This window comes from Mercenaria mercenaria, chromosome 5, assembly GCF_021730395.1.
Source record: "Mercenaria mercenaria strain notata chromosome 5, MADL_Memer_1, whole genome shotgun sequence".
In the NCBI taxonomy this organism is placed as follows: domain Eukaryota; kingdom Metazoa; phylum Mollusca; class Bivalvia; order Venerida; family Veneridae; genus Mercenaria; species Mercenaria mercenaria.
In genome coordinates this window covers 48,924,109-48,940,317 of record NC_069365.1, presented here as the reverse complement: position 1 = coordinate 48,940,317, position 16,209 = coordinate 48,924,109, and the positions used below count along the sequence as shown (strand labels likewise).

Sequence of the window (16,209 nt, the reverse complement as noted above, 5' to 3'; positions counted from 1 at the left end):
CCATAAAGGGATTTTGAAATAACTTGGCATAAATGTTCACCATAATCAGACGATGTGTCATGTGCAAGACCAAGACCCCTAGCACTAAAGTCAATTTCACACTTAGAAGTCAAAGGTTAACAGGGTCTGTTTCGTGTCCAGTTCATAACTCATTCATTCATGAAGGGATTTTGAAATTACTTGGCATAAATGTTCCCCACAATGAGACGACATGTCCTGCACAAGATCCAGAAAGCTAGCTTTAAGATCAAGGTCACACATACAGGTTAAAGGTTAACATGGTCTGTTTCTTGTCCAATCCATAACTCTGCCATTTATCAAGGCATTTGAAAATAATTTGACACAAATGTTAACCATCTTGAGAAGGTGTGTCGCACTTATTACCTTAGTCTCTCAGGTCAAGGTCAAGGACCTGGTCACAAAATGATTCATACCTAAACTATTCCAGCATGTTTTGTGCAGACAGCTGCTGTAGCATACTTGGGCACGCTTGGGGGGGGGGGGGGGGGGGGGGGGGGGGGGGGGGGGGTGGGGGGGGGGGGGGGGGGGGGGGGGGGGGGGGGGGTGGGCATTTGTCACTAATAGTGCTAATAGTGACAGCTCTTGTTTCCATATTTTTTTATGGTAATTTGTTAAAGAAAAATATCATTATGTATGTATATCGAACCATGGCTTCCCATAAAGAAAAAACATTCTTCTTTAAATAGTAGATATTTTAAAATGACATATATATACTTATTTTATAAACAGATAGTTATAAGAAATTACTGTATGTCAGTAAGGGCTGCATTTACGATTTACATTTTTGTACAAAATAGCAATAAGAATATATGGTTTTATATATTTTCTTCTGGTAGTTGGTATACTTAGTCAAGTTTAACTTTGGAAATAAAAAGTCTGATTTTTATTGTTGCAACATACATGTCAACATTCATTCATTTTGATCATCAGAAAAGAAAGACAGTAGTCACAAGAAATTATTAAAATTACACATCTGAAAATGTTTGTTTTACCCATTTACTTTTCTTTGTCATTTACTGCTTTGGACTATAAAAGGTGTTTTTTATAACAAAGTTTTCACTAGAACCATGTTCGGAAGGCAAAAAATTGAGTAATAAAAAACTTGTTTTTTATGATGGAGCTTTACCTATTACTGAGTTGACTATGTCTGGGTTTAACTGTTTTCGGAAATGGAAACAGCCAAACTTATTTATTATCTGTTATTCATAATTACTACATGTAAGAACACTTAAAGAGAGAAACTAAGACTGGTTCCCGTTCCTTAGATAATGTTTGTTCTGTCATATTTCTCATATAAATTTTTTTTATACTGCTGCAGGTTCTTTCTAGACTGCCATTTTTATTGCCCCTGGCTCTAAGCATAGGAGCATAGGTACAGCCATCAGTAAAAAATGTGCTATTTTAGAAGCTTAAAATTTACTTATAAAATATTTTTAAAAAAATAGCCATGCAGCCAGGGAGCCAGGCTAAGAGAAACTATCTTTTGAAAAACGTTTAGTATTTTACTAGATATATAGTAGTGTGGAGCAAAAGAAGCTGCTGAGTTATGGTTAATACAGTAGACAAAACTTTGATGCCTTTCCATGTTTTTAACAGAAAAATAAACGGTTTCATCTGTTGGAATGTGTAATAGACATATGACACATTCTGCAGCCTCTTTTTTTATCAACTGCCATAAGCCCAGTAAGCATGCAGACGCATGACAGATTTGGTATCTACGTAAATTACATTTGCAGGCACATATCGGTGTAATTCTTTGTGTGAGGCTTTTTTCTTTCTGAACAAGCCATGGAAAATAATTGTGGTGTGAGGCTTTGTGTTTTGTTGGTTTGGGAGTATTTTTGATCACTATTAGATGATTTTATTTAGAAATAAGTCTGTGAAGAAATCTGTTTCAGTAATTATCGGTAAGATTATACCCCTGAGTGTTGTATGAACAAACCTGAGGTAGAAAAACAGATGGCTTATGATAAACATTTACCCTCTAATCCAAAGCAATTTTAGTCTTGAACTGTAATATCATTTTATAGTAACAATTTTACCTGAATGTCCGTATTTTGTATTATACAGATTAGTGACATTAAATGACTTGTTTCCTGGAATAATAAAATTTCTAAGGAAATAGATGATTATTTCAATGAGAAGTCATAATGATATTGCAGTTTCTTGTATTTAGTAGGAATTTGTCGAAATTGTATTATTCTACAAAGTTATAATTATGTGTCATGTTTTGTTTTGCTTTAGCAGCTTCTAGATCCACTAACATGTGTCTTTAGGTAATTAAATATGCAGTGTTTGTAATCTATATCTTATACAAGTCATTTATCTTGTAATAAATACATTTGTCTGATGACGCAGATGTGTAATAAATATAATTATCTTCATTTTGGCCACAATAGCAATATAGGCAACAAGCTAAACCTGATACTAGACACTAACATTAGAAAACTATTGTAGATGTCATAGAAATATTTTATAAACCAAAATGAAATATAGGTATACTATTATATATAATTAATTGGCAAAGAAGTTTTAGAGATATTTTATAAACCAAAATGAAATATAGGTATACTATTGGCAAAGAAGAAATATTCCCTTTCTAATTTTATAGAAATCCTTAACCCTTAGCCTGCTGCAGGCGAATTTAACAGCCTTTGCAAACAGCTTGGAACCAGATCAAAACGCCGATTAAATCGGCGTCTGATCGCGTGCGTTTTACCATCTCCAATCTACACGCTGCGCATGCTTTAAATGCAAAAAAATTCGTCTCCCGCTTTCGCACGCTTACACGGTTTAAAACTAATTTGATTGGTTGCACGATTAACTAAGCGTGTAACGTGAAACGTTTATGAATGGTGCCACGCAAGGGGTTTAATCGTGTGCACGGGGAACCAACACGCGGGCGCCACTGTATTTAAAGCAAGTGGAAACCTTTAAAGTAAGTTAAATATGTTATATATCTTTATTTCTTTTTTAAATAGTTGGAATGTTTGGACAAAAGGTTATATAATTTCATAATACTTTAAGTTATTACCTTGGCGTGTAGAAATACAGTCGAGACTGCCTTAACGACCCCCTGAATTTAGCGACTCCCTGTCATATGCGACCCTATTTTATGCTCCGGGCGCAATTTACTATTAAAAGAGTCTGAATTAAGCAACCCCCTGCCTTACGCGACAAGCGACTGTGAAATCAGGCTCCCGAATCGATATTTAGACCGTTTTCAGCGACTTTGAGACGCTCCCTCGCAAGATTTTACACGATAGAGTTACCGTTCTTTATCTCGCGTGAAGTTGTTTGAGACGAGAACTTATTTGTTTACAAAAAAATGGCTGATGAAAAAGCATAAAAAAGAACTGTTTTCACATTAGAACAGCGTGTTAAGGCACTTGAATTACTCGATTAGGGAAAACCAGCGTATAAAGTCGCTGAAGAATTCGGAGTCGGTGCATAAATTAACTTTATTCCTGGTGAAACAAAAATATGGCGGTATATTTAACAGGAAACGACGAAGTTAACACAGATTAAAGATGCAGTCAATAATCGAATTAATGTCAATGAACAATTAGTACACAAAAATATAAATATCATAAACCTCAGTGTGTAAATAGTTCAAATGGAACATTTATATTTTACTGCTCCCCTTTATTTTCTTGCCAGATCATGAGCTTAAATTTGTTTTATCAACATCACACGAATGATGCAAATTATTTGAAATTTATATTTTATCAATATGCAATTAAAGAAATAGTATTTAATCATTTTCCACTCCTACCTTAAAAAAGGCCAATATGTAAGTATCCGATATTCATGTACTTTAATTGGAAAAATATATGAAACCAGCGTCATCCTGTTAAGTGAGACTGTTTTAAGAGACTCCCTGTCATATGTGACCTTTTTCGCTGCTTCCCAAAGTCGGTCTCTTAAAACAGTCTCGACTGTATACATAAATTCTAGATACAATCAATTATGTTTTAAAGACAACATCTGAACACTAACAGGCTCTATAAAGACCGTCGTTTTTTTGTTGTTGTTTTTTTTTTTTTTTGTTTTTGCTGACAAAATGTATTTTACCTGTCAAAAAAAGAATTCTCATGAGTGAAATTTACATTTCTTTTTAGAGTTTATTATATGTTAGTAGAAGTGCACCATATGATGTAAGACCTTTCTTTTGATAATACAAAGAAAATTCTATAGCACAACTGACATACTTAATACTTGTTTAGCAATGCACGTAAATTTAACGAAAACGTTAGTATTTAAAATATCGGTATGTTTCAATATGCACTCCTCAGAAGTGCTGATTTTCATACGTGTGTATTTTTATATTGTTTTTAGAGAACGAACAACTAAACTAAGAATTGTGTGCACATCATAGGATATTGACGTCAATGGAAACACAATGTTTGTACTAGTTGATCGCAGGAATATTGATGAAAAAGTTAAAAGTTATGGATATAACGATAGATGATTCTAAATTACATTATTACAACTTGTTACTACATGTACGTTAATATCATGAAACCCTAATTCATAATGATATTGTATAAACATTTGATGAGATTTGTCTAGATACGAGAGGAAAATGAAAGCAGTTTAAAGGGATAAAACAAGTTTAAAAATTAGCGGTTAATTTATGTTAGAAATGGAAAAAAAAAAAGAAAAAAAAAGAAAGAATGACTAGAATGTTGAATTAAAATCTAACAACTCACAATGAACTTACTGCAACTTTTAAGCGAATTCAAATGCCAGATACTTTTAATATAATTTTCTTATAAATAAGATATTTCTTATCTTAATTCACCTGGAAATAAGTAGTTAATTTGTTTTTCAATGTAATTTCGATAACAGGATTAGGTACGCTTATTGGGAATGGACATTATGTTTGGTGCATTCCTTGTTGTAATACCTGGTTTTAATTATGGGGAGCTTATAAAGGCAGAACAAAATAAGAGGTGATCAAAATTGTAAACATTACTGTAACATTAATTAGTGATATGTAATATGGAAGTAATATGGTTACTGCTTCCGCTAACCACCCCGCGTCCGTCTTATGACTTGATCTAATTGTTTTGCTGTTAGCTGGCTCTTTCAGTAGGTAGAGCGCAGATTCAGGATAAGCAGGGTAGTCCGTTCGATCCCAAGGTGAGAGGGGTATATGTTCGTCGGAGTAATTTGATAAAAGACAGTAGGGTTGGTAAAATGTGAAATCTGTCTCCTGCAGCTCTATATAGATCGGAAACTATATCTTTTAGTTGTTAATAGTAACCTTAGAACAAATGTTACATAAATGTATTTACAGACATTCAGTGATAGGGATGAAGTGGATGCCTTATCGATAAATAAAGAGTCCCCGGTTCAGGAAATGGTGCAGCGCTGAGAGTATTTTGAAAGTTAAGAAAGGTTGGTAATTGTTATTGCATTAATTCATTTCTTATTGCTTGAATCTGTGAAATATCCGCATTTTAGCTCACCTGTCACGAAGTGACAATGAGCTTTTGTGGTCGCCTGGCGTCCGGCGTCCGTCAGTCCGTGCGTAAACTTTGCTTGTGACCACTCTAGAGGTTACATTTTTCAATGGATCTTCATGAAAGTTGGTCAAAATGTTCATCTTGGAGATATCTAGGTCAAGTTTGAAACTGGGTCAACTGGGTTAAAAAAAACTAGGTAAGTAGGTCTAAAAACAGGAAAACGTTGTGACCCCTCTAGAGGCCATATTTTTAAATGGATCTCCATGAAAGTTGGTCAAAATGTTCACCTTGATAATATCTAGGTCACGTTTGAAACTGGGTCACGTGCCATCAAAAACTAGGTCAGTAGGTCAAATAATAGAAAAACGTTGTGACCTCTCTAGAGGCAATATTTTTCATGGGATCTGTATGAAACAAAATTTGGTTGAATGTTCATTTTAATGATATCTAAGTCAAGTTTGAAACTGGGTCAACTGCGGTCAGAAGCTAGGCCATTAGGTCTAAAAATAGAAAAACCTTGTGACCTCTCTTTTCAATGGATCTTCATAAAAGTTGGTCTGAATATTCATCTTTATGATATCTAGGTCAAGTTCGAAACTGGGACAACTGCTGTCAAAAACTAGGCCAGTAGGTCTAATAGTAGAAAAACCTTTTGACCTCTATAGAGGTCATATTTTTCATTGGATCTGTATGAAATGAAATTTGGTTTGAATGTTCATCTTAATGATATCTAAGTCAAGTTTGAAACTGGGTCAACTGCGGTCAAAAACTTGGTCAGTAGGTCTAAAAGTAGAAAAACCTTGTGACCTCCCTAGAGGCCGTACTTTTCAATGGATCTTCATGAAAATTGGTCAGAATGTTTACCTTGATGATATCTAGGTCAACTTTGAAACTGGGTCACGTGCCTTCAAAAAAAGATTCCATGAAAAATATGTCCTCTAGAGAGGTCAGTAGGTCAAATAATATAAAAACATTGTGACCTCTCTAGAGGCCATATTTTTCATGGGATCTTTATGAAATATGATCAAAATATTCATCGTAATAATATCTAGGTCAAATTTGAAACTGGATCAACTGCGGTCAAAAACTAGGTCAGTAGGTCTAAAAATAGAAAAACCTTGTGACCTCTCTTTTCAATGGATCTTCATAAAAGTTGGTCTGAATATTCATCTTTATGATATCTAGGTCAAGTTCGAAACTGGGACAACTGCGGTCAAAAACTAGGTCAGTAGGTCTAATAGTAGAAAAACCTTTTGACCACTCTAGAGGCCATATTTTTCAATTGATCTTCATGAATACTTGTCTGAATGATCACCTTGATGATATCCAGCTAAAGTTTGAACTGGATCACGTGTAGTCAAAACTAGGTCAGTAGGTATAAATATAGAAAAATATTGTGACCTCTCTAGAGGCCATACTTTCATGAGATCTTCATGCAAGTTGGTGAGTATGTTCTCCTTGATAATATCTAGGTCAGGTTCCAAACTGGTTCATGTGCATTCAAAAACTAGGTCATTAGGTTCAATAATAGAAAATCTTTGTTTAATAAAAAATGCTGTGATAAATCCAGGATGACAGAAATGTGAAGTTTGCTCGGGTCGCGAACCTGAGCTGACCGGCTGCCTGACACATACTCTGTTTAACGTGACTAAGTCCGTACCTCGACAACCCCCCCCCACCCCCACCCCCCAAGAAATTGTAAATTCGTCCTCGAATTCCAAAAGAACACAATATTGCAAACGTTGCAAGACTGTCCAAGCAAACATGCTAAAGACCCACTTTCTGAGCAAATTGTGAAAAAGTATGACTTCAATTAGGGACTCGAACTTTGGACCTACCGACTGGGCTAACTGGCTACTTAACACATATTCTCTCTAAACGTAACGTAACGTAAAGTAAATCTGTACCGAGAAAATGATATATCGCCGATATTTTATTACAAAAATATATATAGAATATTTGTTAATCGTGTCATGTTTTCCATAGGAAACTACTAAGATTTTTTTTCAATTAAGCTTGGTCATCACGATTGATAGACCATACTTCCTATAATCATGCTGATTCTGTCCAGGCTGTACTATATTAAACTAGTACTTTCGTGTTACTTTCTTTTAAAATTGTTTCTTGTGCTTATCATTTACGGAGAAAACCAACGCAGTTTTGTTTAACATAATTATTGTTCCAAAAGTTGTTTATACACAAAAACATGTCATTTTATCTTCATTCTTTATATTTTACAATAAAGCAGCATTATTTTTTCAGGTGAAATGTATAAAGTGAGATTTCATGAAAATGGTTCCTAGTAAGTCCGGAATATGGCTCGTATTCGAAGAAAAAAATGTGATTGTTTGTAAAAGCAGTTTACATGAAATATAGTTTGAGCTTTTAATCAAAATGTTGTTCTTTCTTTAATTTAACGGATGTTTTTTTGTAGTGCAGTTAGCATAACTTTAAAAGAGATGCAAGGCAAACCTGTGTTAAAGAGCACCTCTGAACAGAGGCCACCTGACTCTAAAGACACAGTTTTGTTTCCAGTTTTAACATTTATTTAGCCTGTGACTACCTCCAAATAAAGACCACATTTTGGCTCTACCTAGTCTTGTCTTTATAGACAGGTTTGAAAGTATATGTAAAAGTACACTCGACGTTTTATCTAGCATTAGTACAGTGACTGACCCATAAATTTTGGTCTGTCCGTTTGTCCCTTTGTATGTCACAAAACCTAAATGTGCATATCATGTGAAACAGCAATGCGGATTCACACCAGTTCATTGTTTTGTGATCAGAGTTTTATAATACTTTATATTCTAATGGGCCCGCTTTTACCAAACTTTACATGACTGGCCAGTGCCTATAATTTTCATTGGAGTTATGGCCCTTAATTTGTCATATCTTACCCCGTATTGGCAAGCTCATTTTAAGCGATATCTATATACTAGCACGTGTTTATACCAAGCTGCGAAATATTCATGTAGTTATCATGTACATTTTTTCGCTGATGAAGTAAATGTAATAAATATACACTTTTATTTAATAATAATATATATTTATCCACAATTCAAGTGTAGACCTGTACCATTGAAAAGCATTACTGAGCAGACATATTTCATCCATTTACTTTCATAATCTACTAAAACAGATGTTATAAGCAATGTAATTGTACCCTGGCAGTGCAATGGATATAATATCATAATAAGAGTATGGTTACAATACATTCCAGAACTCGAAAACTATTCGGTGTGATATAACTGTTGAAAAGCAGAGAGGGGCACGCGAAGTCTTACTCCACCAAAGAAGGCTGAAAAATTGCCATATGAACTTAATTTGTGCGATGTGACCAAACAAAGAATTAACTGGGGAAAAAAAGAAATTAAATGGCGATTTTATCGCAAGAAAGTAAACAGTTAACACCTCCAAATGTTCCCTATCAATTAATTTTCTTTCAAGGATGACGTGAACTAACGTTTTTTATTTTTTTTTTTAATTTTTTTTTTTGCAGCGTTTCAGCGGAATTACGCTATTCTCAAACTTGAAAATAATTTCCTCATTCAAAATGATATACTTGTCCGATCCGCTTTTCATGTGTTGGAGTAAGCGAATTATTTTAACATACAATTATTCCCTAACTAGCAAACGTGTGCTATTTACACTTTATTCCAAGGGTTTAAATCCTATTCGCTCTTAGCGAAATTTCGTTAAGAGGAGGACGTTGCACTGCAAATATACTCTTTCCTCAGAATGCCTTAGCGAAATTACGCTATCTATAGATTGGATGAACCATAAACTTTATAGTATTGTTTGCGAGGAACATTGTATAAACGTTGATGATTATTCTTGTCTAAGAAGAAAGTAACGAATTCCTTCGATACGTACATACATAAGAACTCTAAATGAAGTAGCAACAGTCTCGATTTTAATGGTTAGGTTCTGCATTTTTATGGCAAATTGATAATACCGCTTAACGATTTTGTAAAAGTAAAGAAAACATTATTCCAAAATGTCAGGATAAAACGATTTGTATACCAAATTGGCATGTTTTTGACATAACTTGACAGTTTGGAAACTGTCAACTGCAAATGGAACGTGTTATCTTTATTTCAGCTGCTTTGTCTGTGTGGATAACATCAAAGCGTATATATATCAAAAACACTAAAAATAACAGATAAAAGTGAAAAATGTAAATTGAAACATTCGCAATATCTACTTTTAATAGATGCTGTTTTAAAGGAGATTTAGACCAGGAACTAAAGAACTATGAAATTCTACACGGTCGGGTATGCATAACACTATACCACACGGCCGATCAGTCGATAAAAACTATGTAGATATATTTCTCTAATTATGTGGTTGACCTTGCTCAAATGACAGGTCATCCCTATTAAAATTGCTAGTTTTTTGTATCTGCAGGCTTTTCAATTACTTTGCAAATAAGTTATATATGCAACGATAAAGATGTTTACTAAGATTAACATATACATACACGAGATACTGGAAAAAATTATTAGCCTTGGATAGGGTAGTTTTGATACAAGAACACCTTTATATTTTACTCTGCGGGTCTTAGTCGTGTAACGTATTGTTGACATTACTGTTGTAATAATGATATCTTAAACAATGTGCGTCATTTCAAGTCTATGATTCACAGGTTTTGATTTATTCATGCTAATGTTAAAGATCTAGTAAGAAAAGTATATTAGCATAGGCATTATTGCTATACCCTGTAACACCTTTATACGTCTTTTCACAAGATACATGTTCATATTTGTTAAAGGGAGCAAACTCAAATAAAAGTGATCAATTTTAAAATCGTTTTTATAATTTTGAGTTACGAAGAAACCAATTAAAGGGAGCAAACTCTATGAAAGATAAACGTTTTATTCTGTATTTATTTTGTGCTGTAATGCAAATTCTGTGGTTGCAGACTTACAATGTGTTTCCTAGTGAGTACGTATTTTAATAAGAAATAATGTAAGACTATATAAGCACACATATTGCCAACATATTACTTACATTTTATTAGGGAAAACATTGTTTATATTATTAACCTGCAAAGATTAAATTAAAATCTGTAAATATCGTGAATTTTTCGTCTCCACGACTTCCCTGTCAAAAGTAAATCAAGATCATGTGGAAATTATTGGTGTAATAGCTTAAACTAACATCGCATTCGTTTCTGCAATCGATATGTGTGCTTGTTTTAGTAGAATTATTGCTATTTTGGAGAGATTTGGATTTTTTCACGTCGTCTTTAATACACATTTAGCATGAGTTAAAATTCTTTTTAAGTAGATATCATTTTGATTAGTAATCATTCTCACTATGTGGTATCATGGGAGAAAAGACGCAGAGCAAAGGGAAAATGTTACAATAAACTAATTTTTGACTTCATTTTAAAGAAAATATTAAATTTGGTGTTAATTTGCAACCTTTTAACTTTAAAACATGTTCAAAGACATTTATTTCTCTATATAATAGCTGATTTCACCAGATTTTTGTTGCGTTATTTTTGTTTGGATCCCGCTATAATTCAGCGGGATTACAACCAAAAACACTCTATGATCCCGATTATTCCCATAGTCTATATATACCTGGATCCCACTGAAATCAGTTGGGATCCCGGCGGAATTTCGGTGGAATCTTACCGGGATCTCAGTGGGAAAAATTTTCGGGATCCCGGTATATCCCACCTGAATTCCCATATGAATTCCCGGTGGAAATCCCACTTGAAATCCGGGATTCCCGATGAGAAATCAAGTGGGATCCCGCTGGGAAAACCAATATTTCCCATTGAGAATCCCACCGGAAGGCACTGGGAATCCCGAAAATTTTTCCCGCTGAAATTCCCACTGGAATCCTACCGAAATCCCGTCGGGATTTCCACTTAAATTTTCTATAGGGTACCCTCTTTAAATAAAGAACTTATTATTATTATTATTATTGTGGCAAATTATAAAATATATTCTTACAGTAAACGGTGCAACCGTCCAAGAGAACAGTGTTACACCAAAGAGCTGTTCCCTCTTCAGTAACATTGAAAGTTCGCAGTCCCTTATTTCTGTCACCTTTTCTCCAAATGCCATTTCCCAAGCGTATAATTTTAGTATCTGGAACAAAAACAGTTGTAATAAATAATTTCTGCATACAGTAAACAAAATATGTGTCTAGAATAATCAATAGTATACTGTACCAAGAGTGTGAAAAAATGTAACGCTAGCAGGAAACAAACTTAATTGTCACATTGTGCATTTCACGATATAACCATCGCTTACTTTGTCAATGACTTTAATTATATCAGTATTTGTATAAAGCATATTTGTAAATGTATAGTATCACTGTCTAGTCTGTATTATTGACCATTATTTTTGTTCCTAGACATGGAAAGTTGAACAGCGAGTAGTGTAACAGATATGTGAAGCGGAACAAGCAATGTGTTTGTTTGTTTGTTTGTTTGTTACGATTGGGATTAGCGCCGTTTCAATATCAAGTGTTTCAATTAATATGTAACAGTTAATATAATTAGGTTTCCTGGATTCTGTACCAGTATTAACGAGCAATGTGCAAGTAACTGCAAACTTCCCCACATGAATTAGAGGCGGAAGACGCATGATTTAGACACCATGTCTTTTATCAGTCGTCGTGGAGAACACACGCCTCCACCTACGCTCTCCCTTGAGCTAGGCAGGCGGGCGTAACATACAAAGTGGAACACAATGACAGAGACGTGCGGAGTGGACCAAACACGTTCAGTCAAAAAAGAAGATTTATCTACTAATTTGTTGAAAAATCTAGAAATTCTTTTCATTAAAGCCATCCTTATTACCTTTATGCCATTTAGAATTTCTGTTGTCAGTTTGATTCTGTCATCCTTTCTCTCCATTATGTTGGCTTCATATTGCTTAATTTTCTTTAAGGAAACTATGTTAATTGGCATTACCAGAATTAACACACCAAGACCGGCAAACATAGCATAACCGACAGTGAAGTATAGGAAAACTGCGAAGGCAACAATCTGTAGCGGCACTGACCATGTTTCCCATAAATATGCAGTCATTTCTTGTATCTGTTCAGCGTCAACAGACATAAGGTTCACAATTTCACCAGTAGTTGATTCTGCTCTAGCACGATTGCTTATTCGTAATGACTGAAAATGAAACACACAGACTGAATGCATCGCTGCAACTGAGCTTACTATTATTCTTACTAACAAACTCGATACCTAGCACAATTTCAGGAACAACACTGAAGGTTATACACTGCGGACCATTATTCTAACAGCGTTTTAGTACGTAGGTTATACTACTGGGCATTTGTTCTAAGAGCATTTTAGTATGTAGCCATTATTCTGACTGCGTTCTAGTATGTTGGTAATACTTAGTAGAACTTGTCGTTCGTTCTAGTATGTAGATTATACTGTGAAGCCATATTATTCTAACAGCGTTCTAGTGATTTATCTTGTTTTAGCCTGAACCATGCAACTCCTTTTGTGCCAGCCTACAACACAAAGGTTTCTTAACTTTTGCTACTAGTATATACGGCTTGTCCTTGTTTAAAATCTGTAAGTTCGGATACGCATGATTGTGTTTATGAGTAAATGTTTTAATCTGAAAAGGATTTGAAAAAGGTATTTATACAACACTTTTGCTAGATCAATGGACTGCACAGGGGATCCTAAAGACCAGTAATGAAAGGAGAGCATACCTTTTGGAAGACTGCAGACATCAAAGCTGATCTCATCCTGATACCAACAGTCCTGGCTTGGTGCGCTTGTACATGGAAACAAAACGATTGCCCTGTTATAACAACAAAGAAAGCTCCACTATAAATAAAACCTTTCCACATTGGTTTCTGGCTATCCCCGGTGAATTCTATCAACAACCTGTAAAAGGAAATTAGCATTTTAATTATATAAAGTTTTCTAACAGATAGGGTTCAAAAGAGATATATATGAGAACATATGTTTGTAATAAGGTTTATCCTTGATTTCCCTTTGAACATAAAACAATATCATTTATATCTTATGCATCATTCCAAACAAGTCCAATGGTATGGTGGTAACAGGAAATTTCTAAAATTTCGCAATATCTCATTAACTTTGAGTTTATCATCAAATAAACTATTTACATTATTCATAGTGTTCTTTACATTTTTACATGGATGATTTTAGGTATGCTTTACATTTTTACATCAATGTTTATGCTTTACCGTTGGCGTTTGCAATATGACTTCTTCTGGGCGATATATGACCATTTTGTGTCGATTCGCCGTAACACCCAACTCACTCACTCAAATAAACTAATGATTTCCTTACACTTTTGTATTTCTGATACCAAAAGGTTTATGAAATTTCAATTATTCCTTTGTTTGTTTATGTCTTGTTACAAAAATTTCAGGATAGCATAACGGCAGCATTTCAATACATATCTTGATGTAACAAAAATATGTTTAAAATTTAGGTAAATACTGTTACGGGCGCGGTTTGCCGACTCATGTGGTTCCTAACTGCAAGATTTTACACACATTTATGAGAAACGGAAAAGTTGTATATACATGCATCCAGATTTTGAAACATTCAACGTGACTGCTCTGTTTATCTTTACAACATTACTATACTTACTGTAAAAGAAATGGATTGACAAATATGAGTATGTCATTAACCAGCATCCATATATTGCTGAGAAACAGATCCCAACCGAATGTCTTAAACAACACCGCAAGTAATGAGATTCTACTTTTTGCATCACTAGTATTATCAAAGTGAGGTGCTGCTTCCAGCAGCTTGCTTGCTTCCTGTAGAGATCCCCCAAAACCATTGACACTTTTCGTTGGAGTATTCCTGTAATTAATTAAAGGTAAATAATTATACAGATATTCTTTGCATAGAAAAAATATATAATCTGTTTGCAAAAGTCACGTACAGCTGGATTACAGACTTTTGTTAACGTTACAATCATTCTGACTGACGGACATACGTTTATTCTATGCACATGCTTAAGTTTTGACCAAAATATAGACATTACTTTTTAGACATACTAGTATGTAATTGAAAAGCTAAATATATAGCAGTCTTTAGTTTCAAGTTATCCAACCGTAAGACCAATGTTGTTGTCAAATAGCACCAATAAATGAAAAGCAGGTATCTGTCGATCTTTAAATTATATCATCAGAACAAATATCATTGATGATCTTGCTTGTAGATAGACATGGAAATGCATACAGGAAACAGGATTTCTTACCCTGATACTTTCTCATTTTGCTTGATTTCTTCTTGTTTCCAGTAGTATTCAAATTTCTTAACAACCTCGGCAGACTGGTCCAAAGGATTCAAGCGAAACATGTCATCTTCTGTCAACGGCTTTTTGTAACCAGTCACAACCAACCTGGAAAATAAGAAAGTCGTAACAAGCTTGTATAAACTAAAGAAAAGTTTTGACGGATATACATGTATTACCAAGAACTCATTTCGAAGCAGTACCAGTACTACTTCTCGTTTTATTTAATTTATTGTGGGTTGTTAAAACAACCAGATATCGCAAATATTGAATTCGGATTGTTTTGGCATGTGCGCTTCTGGACAGGTATATTTTCAATGCTAAATTGAGAGAAAATGCGACAGAAGCCAAAAGTAGTCTTGTAGAGTAAAAACACTAGTCTAGTCTATTGCTTTAAATTTAATCTTTTAAGACCTTGTACGCAAACGTGTTTAATTCATGAATACTCACGGCTGTATCCATTGGAAGGTTATTCTTGATAGGAATGAAGATCTAAGCTCTGGACAAGGTCTCTGTCGAAAATACAATAATGGACGTTTAGATATCTTTCCAAACAGTATATAAGTAAGAGTTCTCTCCGAAACTTAATGTGGTATTTATAAAAAAATATTCCAATATATTTATTCTAAGGAAGACTGTTCATGTGAAGATCATAGACAGGAAAAAACAATATCAACTTAAATCATTTCAGATAATAGATATAAAGTTTTAAATAAGCTTCACATTCCAAAACAGGTTCAATTGGCAGAAATTATGCAAATCTGATTGTTTGTACTTTGTTGGTGTTTTGAAGATTACTTCGTAAAGAGTATGTATGCCGGTACTGACCTTACCCTCCGATGTAGGTAATGTTTCGGCAATACAACTCAATACAAGCTGGACCAAGCACAAGAAAAAGTATACAATCAACAGAGCGAAGTCCAATGGTCTGTATATATATACCTACGGAGAAGAAAGAAATGCATGCAATATATTTATACTATAGTCCTTGCAACTGTTACTGACAATATATATTGCATATATATAAAAAAAAGGCTTGAGAAAAATGGCTTGGGTTAGATAGGTATCCCCGTATACCGGAATCCTTTTTCTGTGTAGTCCATTGATATCCCTCAAGTGCTGAACGGACCGGGTGTACAAGTGCGGTGTTTTCCCAAAATTACAAAGAATTAGACAAAAATGTACATATAATTTAATCTAATGAGAGTGAGCTTTGATGAAGGGTCGGTGTATTTGCATTTACCTGTAGCCATTCAATTTCAGAAAACAAAGTGAAAAAAAAACATAAGAAAATCAAAGCGCTGAAAGCACAGAAATGTTGAAACCTGCTCTAACACTTCAAGTCACTTCCTTTAAACAGTATAACATACAAACCATTTGCATCAATGTTATATTATATGTAGAAATTCTGCTCTGACTAAACCCAGTTTTACTCGTTTTTATCATAG

General features: G+C 34.3%; 1 protein-coding gene across 1 annotated transcript in view; it reads right to left on the bottom strand.

The window, feature by feature from the left end:
* The window catches only part of LOC123538484 (multidrug resistance-associated protein 1-like), a 51,825-nt gene that overhangs the window by 16,253 nt on the left and 19,363 nt on the right, over positions 1-16,209 (bottom strand). Inside the window, exons 5-11 of the mRNA XM_053544586.1 lie at positions 15,590-15,703; positions 15,212-15,273; positions 14,726-14,869; positions 14,107-14,325; positions 13,191-13,368; positions 12,313-12,633; positions 11,459-11,596 (exon numbers count right to left, since the gene is read on the bottom strand). Coding sequence (XP_053400561.1) covers positions 11,459-11,596; positions 12,313-12,633; positions 13,191-13,368; positions 14,107-14,325; positions 14,726-14,869; positions 15,212-15,273; positions 15,590-15,703 — 1,176 coding nt within the window. The remainder of the gene's footprint in view (positions 1-11,458; positions 11,597-12,312; positions 12,634-13,190; positions 13,369-14,106; positions 14,326-14,725; positions 14,870-15,211; positions 15,274-15,589; positions 15,704-16,209) is intronic.